This window comes from Primulina tabacum, chromosome 3 (assembly GCF_025594145.1).
Source record: "Primulina tabacum isolate GXHZ01 chromosome 3, ASM2559414v2, whole genome shotgun sequence".
In the NCBI taxonomy this organism is placed as follows: domain Eukaryota; kingdom Viridiplantae; phylum Streptophyta; class Magnoliopsida; order Lamiales; family Gesneriaceae; genus Primulina; species Primulina tabacum.
This window is the reverse complement of record NC_134552.1, coordinates 7,075,401-7,093,259: the sequence shown is the minus strand read 5'-3', so window position 1 is coordinate 7,093,259 and position 17,859 is coordinate 7,075,401. Positions and strand designations below refer to the sequence as shown.

The following is a 17,859-nucleotide window of genomic DNA, read 5'->3' as shown; positions in this document are numbered from 1 at the left end:
ATTAACTTAGCAACAATCAAGTCATCCTTTATGAAAAGGACGTTCTTTGACATAAATGTTTTGAAATATCATGATGATATACTTAAATTAACACTCTATATTATAACACGATTTTATTGATTTTTATCCGTGAGTTATTTCGACTGGATTCATATATAAAGTAAAAAAATAATATGTTTTTAATTGATCGATACGGATAAAAGACTTGTATCATGAAATTGATTTGTATAACGATATCATATGAGTTTTTGTGTTTAAGTAAGATATATGTTTCATGACAAATTTTGAGATTGTATCGTAAAAGCTTTTGTGTTTAAATTTTTACTATTACAACTACGATCAAAACTTAAAATTGGTGCTTTTCTGAAGGAAAAAAAAAATCCTTTTTCAAAGCTCAACTCTATTTTCAATATTTTTATTTTTTTTATAATTAAATTTTCAGAAATTTTAAGAAGCTAACCTAACCAAGTACGATAAATTTATGGATCAAGGAAGTGTACCAACCTTACTGCCGCATATGCAGGCAGCAGGCTATTAATTGTTTACAGTTTCTGAATAAAATTGTTTAACGGTCAAACGTACAAAAATAAATATACGATTTTACGAATTTTTAAATGTGAGACGAGTCAATCCTATCAATATTCACAATAAAAAATAATATTATTAACATAAAAATTAATATTTTTCCATAGATGACCCAGATAAGAGATCCATCTCACAAAATATGACTTGTGAGACTGTCTCACACAAATTTTTGTCAAGATAAGCGTGTATAAAATATGAATCATTACCATGAGTATTAATAAATCACGTTGATTAATAAAAATTTTATTATAATTTTAAATTATTATTTAGATAAAAATAATATATTTATATTAAATAAATAATTTGAGAGATAATATGTAAATGATTAAAATTGTAAATTGAATTAGATATTATAATTATGACTAAATTATATGAAAAATATTGTTTGTCTAAATGTACATTGTATTTTCGTAAAAACTAACTGATGTCAGATCATTAAATACCTAAACATTTGTATATAATATATATATTCAACAAAGATACAATTTTATATAAAAAAAATTATTGGTTTTTTTTTTCTGACAAAAAATATATATATTTTTAATGATACATATTTAATATTGAGGTATATTGAAAAATGTGTTTTCTCCTCTAAAAACAAAAGAAAACAAGTCTGTTTTCCATCTATCTCACGTAGACGAAGAAAAGACAATATATGAATTGACAGCAATAATAAAGATTAAAATTACCATTTTAATAACCGATTTAACCCATAGAATAGTAAATACAAAAACTTGTGGAAGACGGTCTCACAGATCGTATTTTGTGAGACAAATATCTTATTTAGGTCATCTATGAAAAATTATTAATTTTTATGCTAAGAGTATTACTTTTATTGTGAATATTGGTAGGGTTGACCCGTCTCACAGATAAAGATTCACGAGATCGTCTTACAAGAGACCTACTCAATAATAAAATACGAATTATACCATTCATACTGTTAGAAATTCATTGCAAATTTTTTGTGAGCCGATTAAAATAATACAAATCCTTAAATTTTTCTATTTGATATTTTGTTCTCCTGACTGAAATAATTGTTAGTCCAAACAATATTTTTTTCGATTGTTTCTTGTCACAATTTGAGAATTAAACTCCAAAAACTGTAAATGTAATATGAAAAATTAGATATGGAATCTAATTAGATCAAATTTTACGGGAAAAAATTAAGTAATAATGATTCAGTATATTAAAAATATTAGATTAAATACTTTTATAATCTTTATTACACTATTAATTAATTAACTAGTAAATAATACCTACCATGGAGTCAAACAAGAGTTTATAGAAAAATTAATATTCTATTAATTTGTCATTTTAGACCAAGTCAGAACCAAAATAATTGATAATATAACAAATAATATTAATACTATCATATATACTTTACATATCACAAGATATTTGAATCAATATAGCAAAACCACTTTAAACCATAGTCGATGTACATCGAACGTCTTTGTAAATTCACCGATGTCTTTTGCTATTATCCATCAAATTTCTTTTGTTGAGAAGTCTGGTGATTTTTTTTATCGGTTTGTAAATCTTGTAACCAAAAGTTTGCGAAAAAAAATTTAACAAAATATTTTAACACCAATTTATTTTAAAAAATATATAAATAATTTCGATATGTTATATATTTATCGTGATCGTATCCATATTCGTAGATAAAATATCACTAATTGGTAAATCATATTCAAATTATTTATTCAAGTGCCATCAAATGTTAATGTATCAAGAGAGGTTTGGCTGGGGCACATGCATTCATTCAATCACTATCAGTCATCACTATAAATACTCCATACCGCACTCTTCCTCAGTTATCTCTTTCGTTTTCAAATTCACTGTCAGATGCTGACTTCATCACTCCTAAGCACACCCCTACACTTTCTTTCTTCCCACTTTCTTTGACTTTCTTGCGTGGAAGTTGGAGAAAATTCTTCCATTCAAGATCCCAGGAAAGCGTTTCAACAGAAACAGAAAAAGACCCACGCGTAAAATTCTTTTTGGAGAAATGGAAGAAGACGGGCAAATGCATAGTGGCGGTAGTTCTGGGAATGAGGAGATCTCTGGGCCGATTCTCGGGGTTGTTCTCATCTCTGCTGGCGCAAGTCACTCTGTTTCTGTACTCGGTATGTGTATGTTCATATTCATATGTAAAACCAGGCTACTGAGCTGTTTGGTGTATTTTGGGTTGAAGTTTGTATTTTTAGGGGGAAAATTGAATTTTTTTTTTGGGGCGACACGTTTATGAATGGTTACTATTTCAAGTTCAAGTATCTTGTACGATTCTGCAGATGATTCATGCCAACGGGGAATAAAGCCATGTTTTTTTTAGTATAACTATTACAATTAATTGGAGGTGGGATGGGGTGGGGACTATTTTTTATTAACGTGGCCTCTCCCTCGGGGAGAGGTTTATGCCAATCCATCTAAGAGATGGTTGGCACTAAATCCATGTTTGAATCAATGAAAAAATTTACATTATTGGGTTCATGTTCGAAATGTATTTGGAACAATTGTATGTAGAATTTGTTAGCATTTTTACACAGTTAAGAGGACAACCAGTCGACAAATGTGCCGGTTCGGTCCCCACTTGGCTTTACTTGATAAATTGATGTACATAGGTTTGTGTCTGCTATTAATCTTCGGTTGAACATTGGCTTTTCATTTATTTAGTCTTTAATACAAGATAAGACTTTGATTTGATGTAAATGCTTATTTAATTCATAGATATTTTTCTTCATGGACTTGGGTACTCCACTTAATGCTGTTCTTGGACCAGGGGTGAATTTTGAGGAGATTGTTTCTCAATTTTTAATTAAAAACTTTGCAACTTGTTGGATTTGTATGATATACAATATAATTTTAAAATGGTATAATCTTTCTGGATTGTAGTGACAGATATTTATAATAGTTTATGATTCCAATTTTTTGGTGGATTCTTATAGTTTTTTCTCAGATTGACTGAATCATAAGTACAACTTCTTTCTTGATTTATAATTACATTACTGACAAAAGATTTGATTTATATGTATGCCTTTGACAATTTATTCACAGACTCGGTTAACTGTAATAGCATTTATATTAACAGTATTCCAAAAATTCAAAGCAAGTTATTTGTACGGCAACTTTCAAGTATGTCAGAATTCCTTTCGATGTGTGCTTGAGAAGTTCAGAATGAACATTTCGGATAATTTGAATTTCTTGATATTAGGAACAACAGACGTGGACTAGAAATGTTCAAATATGAAGCTGATAAAAGGAGTTGGTTTATTTGGCTAGTCCTGGATTTGATATGTTAATTTACCCCTTGTGAATATAACTTTGAGGGATCACGTATGAACTTCGTTGCTAGTAGTTGGTGAGCATTTTCATGTTATTCTTATCTGTTGAATTTGGATCATGGGACTGGAAAGTGATGAAAAACTTGGTTATATTGCATTAAATTAACAGTCTTGATGGTAGGGGCTGAATGCAGTGAAATAATTAATTTATTCATATGTTGCAGCTGGTAATGCCGTTTGTTCATGGGGAAGAGGTGAAGATGGACAGTTAGGGCATGGAGATGCAGATGATCGGTTTTCTCCCACTTACTTGATTGGATTGGATGGTAAGGAAATTGTGTCTGTGTCTTGTGGAGCTGACCATACAACTGCTTACTCGGAGTCACAAACACAAGTATATAGCTGGGGATGGTATGTCTTCTGTTGAGCAAAATATTTGTGTTTAAAAGATTTTTTTGACTTGTGCAAGAATGCTGTCTTTTAGTTTTTACTTGCAATGGAACTTAGTAGTCAACTATTAATGTTGTTAGCAAGTTTACTTTCACTCGCTGCCCAATCTTTGGTTTCTTGGGAGTTTTGAGACCAAGAATGCTTCTAAATTGTCTTAAATGATTGCATTGGTACTGATTCACTATACAAAATGTAGGGGTGATTTTGGAAGGTTAGGCCATGGAAACTCGAGCGACTTGTTTTCTCCTCAACCAATCAAAGCCTTACAAGGCTTACAGATCAAGCAAATTGCTTGTGGGGACAGCCATTGTTTGGCGGTGACAATGGAAGGCGAGGTTCAGAGGTTGGTTTCCAATGCCGTGGACTCTGTGCATTTTCACATTCGTATTTATTCACTAGCCAGATATATTTTATTTGCTCGAAATTCTTATGAGCTTCGATAAGAATCTAAAATTACAGAAAGCTTAATTCATAAATGTTGATGAGTTACAATTAACTTCAGAATATCTATTTTTAGTGTCACTTACCTCTATGATATTAAGATGCTCAATTTCCTATACAGGAGTCGCTTTCGTCCCGGATGAGATGACAAAGTTAGAATTTCTATGACTGATGATAATGTTTTGTATATTCCTTTTGAACAAAATCTTTCTTTTACTTTCTAAAAGTTTAGAAGCAAATGCTTGTTCCCACTTTACTCTTCTAAAACTATCAATCTACCAAGTGGGGAATAATCTTTTGGGCAATGGGTTAAAGGTTTGAGTGAGATACAGTCCAAGGCATGGTAAGTCATATATTAAATTATTCCATGAAACGTATGAAAATATCATAAATTATTTAAGGATTGTTATACGATTTGCAAAAAATTTTGCCATATGCAGTTTAAAGTACTTATCCTACAAAGATTTATTTATATCTTAGTTTTGGGCTTGGATCTTACTTCCGCTCAACTGCAGTTGGGGAAGGAATCAAAATGGTCAACTGGGGCTCGGGAACACAAAGGATTCACTTGTACCCAGGAAGATTGAAGCTTTCCAGGTATTTTTAATTAAATAATATTATGTATTAACTACAAAATGGAATTGTTTGTTCCTCCTTTGTTGGTCTTCTTAACGAAAAATGCACCATGATCTTAGGACTCGTGCATATATGTATTTTTTTCACTTCCTAATATTCCTTTCAAACTATATCTTGGGAAAAACCAAATTAATATATTTAATGTTGCAAACATTTTGATTATTTCATTTAGAGATAAAAGAAAACTTTTACGCATTTTGTAGGGAATATCTATTAAAATGGTTGCTGCTGGTGCTGAACATACAGCTGCAGTAACAGAAGAGGGTGAGCTTTATGGTTGGGGCTGGGGTCGATACGGTAATTTGGGATTAGGTGATAGAGATGACCGTTTAGTACCAGGGATAGTTTCATCTGTGGAGGTATGTTACTGCTCTTGACTAATGTTGTCATAATTTTTTTCATTCTAGTATCATAATATCTATGTATGCACATGTTCTCACAGTTGAAGGTGTAAAGAGTATGAGAATGTGTAAGTTGAGAAAACCGGTTCTTACTAACCTTGACTCTTAATTAGATGTTGCCTTAATGTCTTAGTCCTATTCATGCAAAATGTTAGGAGGACAGAAAAGGGCATACTTTTATCTCCCAGTTTCTGAGTTTTTGCTTCGCAAAGAAGGCTATCACTGAAAGGAAGTGAACTAGCAGAGGAAAACTTTTATAATGTACCCAATGTAACTCAACATAGATTTTCAGCTTTGGGAAAGTGAGTGAGCAACTTGTCCATGGAAATAAGTCTGACATCTAGTTATTTAAGAGTCACTTGCTAATACCTGTATGTATGTTGCAAGGAAGCTTGGAATTATGGCACCATATATTTTGTTCCTGAAAGTCTTGGAGGCTTGATAATTTGTCCTTCCTCGTAACTTCTTGTAAGAATAAATAAATACTTGACAAACCCATCAAAGTCGTGTGAGGTTCATATGTTGCGCTGATAAAGAAAAGTGCCTGAGACATAATTGCATGCACAAAGAAGTCTCTTTTGCTCATCATTTAAAGGGGGTCTACTGTATTGTCGCTAATCGTGGGTCAAATATCATTTTTAATTCTAAGTTTAGTTGACTGTTTTTTCTCTTCCTTTCCCTCACCATTATAGTAGTACCATGTTGCAGGGTGAAAAGATGGTTTTGGTAGCATGTGGATGGCGACATACTATATCAGTCTCCTCTTCTGGTAGTTTGTATACTTACGGATGGAGCAAATATGGACAACTCGGACACGGGGATTTTGAGGATCATTTAATCCCTCATAAGCTGGAATCCTTGGGTGGAAATTGTATTTCTCAAGTAAGTTTTCTCTTTGCCATAATTTAGGAAGCAGAAAAACTTTTTGTTGATTTTTTTTGTTTCGTTTAATCCAATGTAAAATGGAAACAGCCGATGTGGATCCTTGTAGGTTCCTCGCATTTCTTGGTCGTCCGGTTAACTTGAAACAAACTGTTTCTTATAGTCTTTTAAAATGGACTCATTCCAACAAAGCTCAAGGAATATGTAACTACAACTGGTGGATATTTTTTTTATACTATTGTTTATATGTTTCTCTGGTGGCTGTTATTTTTTCAGATATCGGGAGGTTGGAGACATACGATGGCACTGGCAACAGATGGAAAACTCTATGGTTGGGGTTGGAATAAGGTCGGATATCTAGTTCTTTTTTATGTTGCCAGAACATTATCATGTCACGCCAACTAGCTTCAAAGAACTCTTTGCATTTTTTATTGACTTCTTAGTCTTTTATAATCTATATCTATATACCTATAAAAGTGTGGATAGTAGAAAAGTTTTCTCATTGTGAACGGACATTATTACCCTTCACATGTTTACTTATTTTCATTATTAGGTAACACACGTGGTAATTTCACATTTATTCCATTAATTAATAATTAATACTAATTAACCATGTTTTATGATTATTATTTTGTGTTTTTGACTTTATTCTCCATGTTCTTAAATGTTTGAGCTAATTTTAAATAAACATACTATTAAATTTACTTAATACTAATATCAATTATTTTTTTCAAATTTTAATAATTTTCGTTCTAAATTTAATATTGATAAATGAAGAAACAAAAAAAATAAAATAATCAGTATTATTTTAAACTAAATAAAATGAATTGAATTGAAAATAAAATTATATTTAATCAAAATTTTAAATTTATTTTGTCAAACTATTAATTTTTAAATGCATGAACAAATATAATATTTTATAAACCTAAATTGTGAATATAAATAATATTAATAAAAAAAGTTAATAAATTTGAATCAGAAGTACATATAAAAGTGAGGACGAAGAATCGTTCATCCACATACATTGGATGATATGATACTAAAATGAGAAAGAAATATGTAGAAAATCAATCAATTTTTTCATTAGTTTTTTTATTGTTTTTAATTAAAAAAAAAGAGAAAAAATTTGAAAAAGTTAATCACAATATAAATCTAATGTATTGATAGCCTTTTAATAATAATCAATTGAATTGGAAAATATTATTATACTTAAGTAATTATATTTTATTCTAATTCAAATTTAGTAACTTTTTAATGTCCAATATATATAGAATTCATCAGTAGAGTACATGATTTTATTTTTCAAATGATAATAAGAAAAAAAAGAACCTTAAAATAGAAATATATAATGAAAACGATAATAAGAAAAAAAAGAACCTATAAAAGTGTGGACAAATGAATCGTTCATCCACATACATCGGATGATGTGATGATAGAAAAATATTGTTGTACAATTGTTAAAATGAGAAAGAAATATGTAGAAAATCAATCAATTTTTTCATAAGTTTTTTCCCACTAATTTTGATAATAAATAAAATAAATTGAATGATTAATTGTTTTAATTACTCTCATAGATTCTATTTTATTTAAGTCTCCTCATATTTATATATTATCAAATAGTACTCAATCATAACAATAATGTCATGACATTTTATTTGTATTTGTAGTGTTATTTACATACAAGTATATAATGACAATTATATTGACAAAAAGATAAGCACACATTAAATAAAAAAAATCAACAAACACTTAATTTGAAAAAAAAATAAAAATTTGAGCTTATTCACAAATCTATATACCTATAAAAGTGTGGATAGTAGAAAAGTTTTCTCATTGTGAACGGACATTATTACCCTTCACATGTTTACTTATTTTCATTATTAGGTAACACATGTGGTAATTTCACATTCATTCAATTAATTAATAATTAATACTAATTAACCATGTTTTATGATTATTATTTTGTGTTTTTGACTTTATTCTCCATGTTCTTAAATGTTTGAGCTAATTTTAAATAAACATACTATTAAATTTACTTAATACTAATATCAATTATTTTTTTCAAATTTTAATAATTTTCGTTCTAAATTTAATATTGATAAATGAAGAAACAAAAAAAATAAAATAATCAGTATTATTTTAAACTAAATAAAATGAATTGAATTGAAAATAAAATTATATTTAATCAAAATTTTAAATTTATTTTGTCAAACTATTAATTTTTAAATGCATGAACAAATATAATATTTTATAAACCTAAATTGTGAATATAAATAATATTAATAAAAAAAGTTAATAAATTTGAATCAGAAGTACATATAAAAGTGAGGACGAAGAATCGTTCATCCACATACATTGGATGATATGATACTAAAATGAGAAAGAAATATGTAGAAAATCAATCAATTTTTTCATTAGTTTTTTTATTGTTTTTAATTAAAAAAAAGAGAAAAAATTTGAAAAAGTTAATCACAATATAAATCTAATGTATTGATAGCCTTTTAATAATAATCAATTGAATTGGAAAATATTATTATACTTAAGTAATTATATTTTATTCTAATTCAAATTTAGTAACTTTTTAATGTCCAATATATATAGAATTCATCAGTAGAGTACATGATTTTATTTTTCAAATGATAATAAGAAAAAAAAGAACCTTAAAATAGAAATATATAATGAAAACGATAATAAGAAAAAAAAGAACCTATAAAAGTGTGGACAAATGAATCGTTCATCCACATACATCGGATGATGTGATGATAGAAAAATATTGTTGTACAATTGTTAAAATGAGAAAGAAATATGTAGAAAATCAATCAATTTTTTCATAAGTTTTTTCCCACTAATTTTGATAATAAATAAAATAAATTGAATGATTAATTGTTTTAATTACTCTCATAGATTCTATTTTATTTAAGTCTCCTCATATTTATATATTATCAAATAGTACTCAATCATAACAATAATGTCATGACATTTTATTTGTATTTGTAGTGTTATTTACATACAAGTATATAATGACAATTATATTGACAAAAAGATAAGCACACATTAAATAAAAAAAATCAACAAACACTTAATTTGAAAAAAAAAAATAAAAATTTGAGCTTATTCACAAATCTATATACCTATAAAAGTGTGGATAGTAGAAAAGTTTTCTCATTGTGAACGGACATTATTACCCTTCACATGTTTACTTATTTTCATTATTAGGTAACACATGTGGTAATTTCACATTCATTCAATTAATTAATAATTAATACTAATTAACCATGTTTTATGATTATTATTTTGTGTTTTTGACTTTATTCTCCATGTTCTTAAATGTTTGAGCTAATTTTAAATAAACATACTATTAAATTTACTTAATACTAATATCAATTATTTTTTTCAAATTTTAATAATTTTCGTTCTAAATTTAATATTAATAAATGAAGAAACAAAAAAATTAAAATAATCAGTATTATTTTTAAACTAAATAAAATGAATTGAATTGAAAATAAAATTATATTTAATCAAAATTTTAAATTTATTTTGTCAAACTATTAATTTTTAAATGCATGAACAAATATAATATTTTATAAACCTAAATTGTGAATATAAATAATATTAATAAAAAAAGTTAATAAATTTGAATCAGAAGTGCATATAAAAGTGAGGACGAAGAATCGTTCATCCACATACATTGGATGATATGATACTAGAAAAATATTGTTGTACAGTTGATAAAATGAGAAAGAAATATGTAGAAAATCAATCAATTTTTTCATTAGTTTTTTTATTGTTTTTAATTAACAAAAAAAGAGGAAAAATTTGAAAAAATAATCAATTGAATTGGAAAATATTATTATACTTAAGTAATTATATTTTATTCTAATTCAAATTTAGTAACTTTTTAATGTCCAATATATATAGAATTCATCAGTAGAGTACACGATTTTATTTTTCAAACGATAATAAGAAAAAAAATAACCTTAAAATAGAAATATATAATGAAAACGATAATAAGAAAAAAAAGAACCTATAAAAGTGTGGATTAATGTCTCACGATTTTTATATGTGAGGCGAGTCAACCGTACCGATATTCACAATAAAAATTAATATTCTTAGAATAAAACTTAAAATGAAAAATTGTTGTCATATGTTCTTAATTATTCCAAATTATAAGCAAGTACTATTTTAGATTTTCAAGATGTAATTTTTACATTTTAGGAACATATTTACCAATTAATTGATTTAATGAGTAGATAAATATCAACATCATATACTAAAATGTTTTCTTCCACTCTTATATTGTTTAATTAATTAAAATATATTCATATAATTCTATTTACACTCTTTTATTGCTTAATCAATTCAAATCATTTCACATCATTGTATTTGTATTGTTATTTTAGTTCAATTTAGTACTTAATCTGATAAATCATTATTCCAAATTCTTATAATTTGTTTTGATCTATCTTTTTCCGAACGAAATGTTGTTTCATGGATTTGATCACGTTACGCAAAGATTAAAAATATTTTTACTATTAATTTATTTTTTAGTTATTTAGAATATGGGTTCACGTGCTTTTTTGCTAGTATGCTTAAGTATACATTGACACTCAAATCCATATTGGTTATGTGACTTCACTTTTTATAATAGTATTTGGCTCTAGTTCTCATCTTAATAATAATTAGTAAATCAGAACTTTCATGGTCTTTGGAATTATTTTAAATGCGTAGCTATACTTCTCTGCCTCGCAGTTTGGACAACTTGGCGTTGGCGACAATATAGACCATTGCTCACCCGTACAAGTCACATTTCCACTTGATCAGGCATATATTAATTTCTTGTTCCTCAATTCCTTCAATATTCACTGGTTCAACTTTTCACCTTGCGATTTTCCTGAACTCTTTCCACAGTGAAGCTTTACTTCAAATTCTCTTTTAATTGACTTTTCCCGTTCTACTTGATCATTGCAGAAAGTTGAGAAAATCTCATGCGGTTGGAGGCATACCCTTGCTGTCACTGAAAGGCAAAATGTCTTCTCGTGGGGAAGGGGTACTAATGGTCAACTCGGCCATGGCGACTCTGTTGACTTGTAATATCATATCATCCACCCTTCTATTAACTTATGTTCCGTTGCTGAGATTTTCATAACTTACAAAATGGATTGAATCTTGAAATTCATAGCTACCATATGAAATTTGTAGAAATATTCCAAAAATTTTAGTGGCCTTAAGTAGAGATGGATCAAGTGGACAACACTTAGAAATCTCAAAAGTCGACGCATCATCAGGTGCCGTATGCACTTCCTGTTTTGTACCTCATTGTATATTATCTTTTCATCCATTGCATAATCTTGTAGTAACCAAAGTTTTTTGGTCAGAAAAATCTTGGGTTTCCCCAACAGAGAGATATGCAGTTGTTCCTGATGAAAATGTAAGTCACATGAATATCTTTTTGGTGTTAAATTACCTGGAACTGCATTGGTCATAAAAGTGTAGAAATCCTATTTCACACTATAACACATGGAAGAAAAATGCACCAACTGGATACACAATCGAAAATCCTAGAGTTTCTTGGACGATGAAAATAGTTTCTGAGGGAGTATCATTCTTGTGCAGGTTCAAGAACAGCAAGCTGGGCTATTTGGCCACAACATAAGTGACGTAAATGTCCCTGCCTACGACGTGAAGAGGATGAAGATATCAGATAACCAAAACTTGTGAATCAAACTCCATCCTTCTTAGTAGATGTAGCAAATGCTGGCTGTTTGTAATAATTAGAGATGGAAGTTATCTGCTAAAAGCTTTATTTTCAGCATGTAATGAATAATCAAGGAAATGTATTGTCAAGTTGGAATATATTATGGTGTGAAGTGAAGAGAAATCAATGATGAGCTCTAGTTTTATGCATTGATTAAATTGTTCAATTGGTGTTCTTATTGGCACAAGAAATTTGAAATATAATTTTAGTTGAAAATAGTCAAGACATGAGTGAAATGGATCTTTGTTACGGTGAATTCGAAAGGGGCTTCAAAATTTAATAATCTATGTTGAGCATTGGAAGTGTTTTTCAATATTAAATTTTACTTTTACATGGTAGTTTGACATACCTTATTTGATCAAAATTGTTGAGTCCAATTGATAATATTGGAGAGCCACCAGAAATCATGCTGTTGTTCATAATTTAAAATTATAAAAGGAAATAATCAAATTAGATATGGGCTGGTAAAAGTGTAAAGTGTTAATTGATTTACGATTGTAACTCTTAAATCGTATTAAACAAAAGATCTTATGAGACCGTCTTATGGTCAATTTTGTGATATGAATTTTCTACTCGATCTGATTCATGAAAAAATATTACTTTTACATCAAAAATATTATTTATTAGTCCAAATAAGAATCAGATCGACCAATCTCATAAATATAGATGTGTCTGACCGTTCCACGAAAAGATTAGAACAAAATCTAGACGACAGAACCATGAAACGATAATGTGAGCTAAATTAAATCATAATTTCGTGTATGTACAAAGTTTATTTCTTTCTATTTAAAAAACAAAATTGGATCTAGATGATTATTGAGCCGATCTATTATTATTATATTACTTGTGCTAATCGTGTCATCAACTTCAAGAATAAAAAATCAGTGTGAACATTCCCACTTTCTTAGAAACTTTGCCCCCTAGGAGTCATTGGCCTTTGCTCCATTTTCTTTCTCAAGTTTGAATAATTAAGTTTATATCATCAGAAAGATGGATTTGAGACGATGTATTTCAAATTTATCGGTTTTCAATTCTTTGATTTGTGTGGATCGATAAAATTGAAATGAATTTTAAATACATTTTTATATCAAATGAAAAGATTTTAATAATAATTACATTGAACTTCCAAGACAATATAATGGATTTTTATTTTTGTTATTAAAAAAGTTTAAATAACTAACTTAAATCGAGCGACTTCCAACTTTTGTTCTTGGTGCAAAGTCGCGTTTTTTAACTAGCGTTTTCCTTGCTTTTCATTCATTTCCGTTCTGGATGTTTCAACTTCGAAGAGCTGAAGTTGGGTTTGACCTTATTTCTCGAGTGAAGATGTTTCCGCTGAAACTCGTGAGATCCATAGTGTTCGGTGACAACCCTCTTCTTCCAAGCCAAAACCATTATTTTTCTTCAAAATTTCAATCTTGATGATAATGGTGATGATCCCAGTAACACCAACGTTTCAGCGCATTCGAGAAATAGAATCCCATTGATGCTATTTGTTCCGACACAAGAACTGGTTAAAGATATTTTTACAGATTGGCCAAGATTGCTAGAAACATTGGGATGGATTTCAACTTTAATCCGTCTATCTCTCACGTAATCTTTTCATGGCCAGCACCATCACCACCACCATCATCTCAATCCTCCTCGTCATCATCCTCATCATGTGCATCGACATCATCATCATCACATTGTTGGTCATTGGCAAATGATAGTGTTCCACTACCTTTTCCCTCTTTCACTACTGCATTCCTCTCCCACCTGCTCCTCCTCGCCAATCTCTCTAAAGGCTGTTTCAAGTTGGTTTTCTTGAAAAATGATTGCTGCCCGCTTGAAAAAGTCGAGTCTTTGAGCAATAGTAATTGGCACTGCACCTCAGTCTCACTGATTTTTACACGCACAGGTGAAAAAATAGAGTCGAGGATGGATTTTCTAAGACGTTGCTTTGGATGGGATGGACCCTTTTCAAGATTAATAATAATGAAAATTCTTCCCAAATTTCTTTGAACAGGGAAGTTTACTTGTATAGGAAGGCAGATTTGAATGGACACTACAGGAAAAATGATTTTCCACGGTATGTCATCAACAGTTAAAAGCACGCTTTGAATACTACTTTTAACATCGTGCACCCATATCTGTGCTGTTAATATTGTCTTGCCAAACAGCAGCGGAGTGTAAATGGGGATTCTCGGGAGAGTTGCAGAGTCAGGGAGTTGAGGCTGCCGCCGTTGGATTTCAGAAATGCACCTCTAAGAATTCTGCAGTACATTATTCTAATGACTGATGATATCTTCTATCTTGCCTAGGCTAACTAGGTGAGTGGGTTATTTTGTATTCACAGTTATTTGGTTTCTGTTGCCTCCTTATTTATATGCTGGTATATTTTATATCTGCCTATTATCATGTTTATGGTGGTGATTTGCATGCAGCCGTGACTAAAGTTAGTTAGATTTCAATAACAATAATGAAATATAGGTGACATGTAATCTTCAACTTCCATAAACAAATACAATACTAGATTCTATATTTACTAATACACGAATACAAAGGAATGCATTTCACTCGAAGGCAAAAGGGGAAATGCAACAAGGGGCTAATGAAGATCATTTTGCATGAGCGTCATGCGCTCGCAAAGCCCATATCCCAAAGACAAGAAACCAGAAAACAAACAGGATTGCCCAGTAACGTGCAGGCCCATATTTGATTCGTGTCAGCACAAACTGCAGATGTAAGAAGAGAGAATGTTTATCAGCTTGAAGACACAAAAACTGCTGAACTACCAACAATCGAAGCAAAGCTGTAAAATTTGACAAATACATGGATATACGAATACCCATTGCCATATTTTTTTGCTATGATCAAGAATTTTTGAATCTACTGGCCTGATTCAGGCTCCCAATTATTGCAAACAGCAGTATTAACTGAACATATTCATTTCCAAGATAATTTTACAGAAGTTGTCTGTTTGGAAACTATGTCCTGCCAACGGTGCCCAAAAGCAAATTTAACACGCTAGTCCGATGGAGTACCAGATCATTTTTAACCTGATCAAGCTATGGATAAGAAGAAAGTAAGCATGCCACACTGATCCCATATTTGAAGGGTTCAGATGAAGGGACAGGGAGGTAATAACATTCGGACAATTACATTAGCATTACTGAGCTTCTATCACACGTTCTTCCACATACATCGCATAAACCAAAGTACCATTTTTGGGAGTAAAAGTAATGATATTGCCTTTTCTTTTTCTATTTTTGATTCGATTATTCCTTTGTTTTCATTGTTTGGCCAGATGATAACTGCAGAATAATGAATATATCTCAAATGCAATGCATTTTAATGACTCCTCAAAGAGTAACTCTATTCAAGGGAATCCTAGGTACATGAACTTACAAAACGAAAGAAAACCACCACTGTCAATGCACAGATGCCTCCGACAAGAATATGAAGGCCATTCTTGGCAGCTTTCTGCAAAATAATAGACAGAAAGGAGAAAGAAGGCGGTCAGTGTTAGAAGATGCTTCCAATCTGAATCAATCTGCCATTGACGGTTATGAGGAGCTTGCCGTGAAGGGAAGAAGAAGGAAATGAATCTGATATTATTGAAAAATGAATTGTCCCAAAAATACAAGAGTTGACCTATTTATATGTGCAAGTTAAAAAACAAACTAACTAATACTACTTGAATTAATCTGTCAAGATGAGTGCCAACTGTCAAGATGAACACTAACAGCCCCCCTCAAGCTTGGAATAGGTTGAGCATTGCAAGCTTGGAGATCAAAAAATGATGCTGATCAGAGGCCAAAGCTTTGGTAAATACATCAGCTGGTTGAACCCGTGTGGAGATATGAACAGCACGAATTACATTGCTCTTAATCTTTTCCCGAATGAAGTGACAATCGACTTCAATGTGCTTGGATCTTTCATGAAAAATTGGATTGGCAGCAAGATGAAGAGCAGATTGATTATCGCAATGAAGAGGCGTAGCTGTGTTCACAATAACTCCCAAGTCACTAAGAAGGCCTCGAATCCAAACGATTTCGCACGCTGTCATGGCCATGGAACGATACTCTGCCTCAGCTGATGAACGGGAAGCAGTGTGTTGTTTCTTTGTCTTCCATGAAATGGTGGAGGATCCAAGTTTGATGACATAACCGGTAGTTGATTTGCGGCTCATGGGACAAGAGGCCCAATCAGAATCACAAAATGCAGACAACTGAAGGTCATTGGTAGATGATAGAAAAAAACCCAATCCAGGAGTTCGCTTTATATATCCAACAATGCGGTAAGCAGCAAGCAAATGAGATTTCTTTGGGGCGTGCATGAACTGGCTGAGAACTTGCACAGCATAGCAAATATCAGGCCTAGTAATGGTGAGGTAAATAAGTCGACCAATCAAGCGCTGATAACTTGAGGGATTAGATAATAGTGGATCAGATGCAGAGGAAGATCCAGCAGATTTTTTAGAGTGATCAAATTCAAGTGTGGTGAGTTTCAGGTGTTGCTCCATAGGAGTGTCAAAGGGCTTGCACCCAGTCATGCCCACCTCCGACAGTAATTCAAGAGCATATTTGCGTTGATTCAAACAAATTCCAGCCTTAGAACGAGCCACTTCAATGCCCAAAAAAAATTTCAGGAGCCCAAGATCTTTGATGTCAAAAGTAGCGTGAAGATAACTCTTAAGAGCTGCGATGACATCCTCATTATTTCCAGTAATAACGATGTCATCGACGTAGACTAAAAGTACAGTGATCAAGGACCCCTGCTGCTGAACAAAGAGTGAATTATCATACATGGATTGAGTGAAACCACCTTGTATCAGTGCTTGAGTAAATTTTGAATTCCATTGTCTAGATGCTTGGTTTAAACCATAAAGCGATTTACGAAGCTTGCAAGCAAAATTCCCCGGCTGTCTATCAAATCCTTGCGGTATGGACATGTATATCTCTTCATCCAAATCACCTTGTAAGAACGCATTTGTTACGTCCATTTGATGTAACGGCCATGCTTTGGCTGCTGCAACAGTAAGAAGACACCTAACAGTGACAATTTTTGCTACGGGTGAGAAAGTGTCCTCATAATCAATTCCGTACTGTTGCGTATAGCCTTTGGCGACAAGGCGGGCTTTAAAACGTTCAATGCTCCCATCGGCTTTGTATTTAATTTTATAAACCCATCGACAACCGATCATCTTTTTGCCAGAGGGCAAAGGAACAATTTCCCATGTGTTATTAGTCTCCAAGGCTGCAATCTCTTTAGCCATGGCTTCACGCCAATTCGGATCAGAAGCTGCCTCGTGGTAGGATTGTGGTTCAGTGAGATTAGAAACAGAGGCTAAGAAGGATCGGTATGATGGGGATATCTTGTTGTAAGAGAGATATTTAAAGATGTTGTGAGCTGTGGAAGGACATGAGGTTGAGGAGATAGTGGA

General features: G+C 31.2%; 1 protein-coding gene and 1 pseudogene across 2 annotated transcripts; both read left to right on the top strand.

The window, feature by feature from the left end:
* The first annotated feature begins 2,394 nt into the window (after positions 1–2,394).
* LOC142539729 (ultraviolet-B receptor UVR8-like) lies at positions 2,395–12,580 on the top strand. 2 transcript variants are annotated; one of them, XM_075645383.1, is made up of 12 exons: positions 2,395–2,711; positions 4,091–4,277; positions 4,513–4,659; positions 5,273–5,354; positions 5,597–5,752; positions 6,503–6,676; positions 6,953–7,024; positions 11,426–11,497; positions 11,645–11,763; positions 11,876–11,961; positions 12,052–12,104; positions 12,290–12,580. In XM_075645383.1, exons 1-12 carry the CDS (start codon positions 2,594–2,596, stop codon positions 12,392–12,394), a joined length of 1,371 nt encoding a protein of 456 aa, XP_075501498.1. In that variant the 5' UTR covers positions 2,395–2,593; the 3' UTR covers positions 12,395–12,580. The 2 variants fall into 2 exon arrangements, with proteins under 2 accessions (XP_075501498.1, XP_075501499.1); XM_075645384.1 differs by lacking the exon at positions 2,395–2,711 and adding an exon at positions 3,140–3,206.
* On the top strand, positions 12,428–15,148 carry LOC142538343 (uncharacterized; annotated as a pseudogene).
* Positions 15,149–17,859: the final 2,711 nt, after the last annotated feature.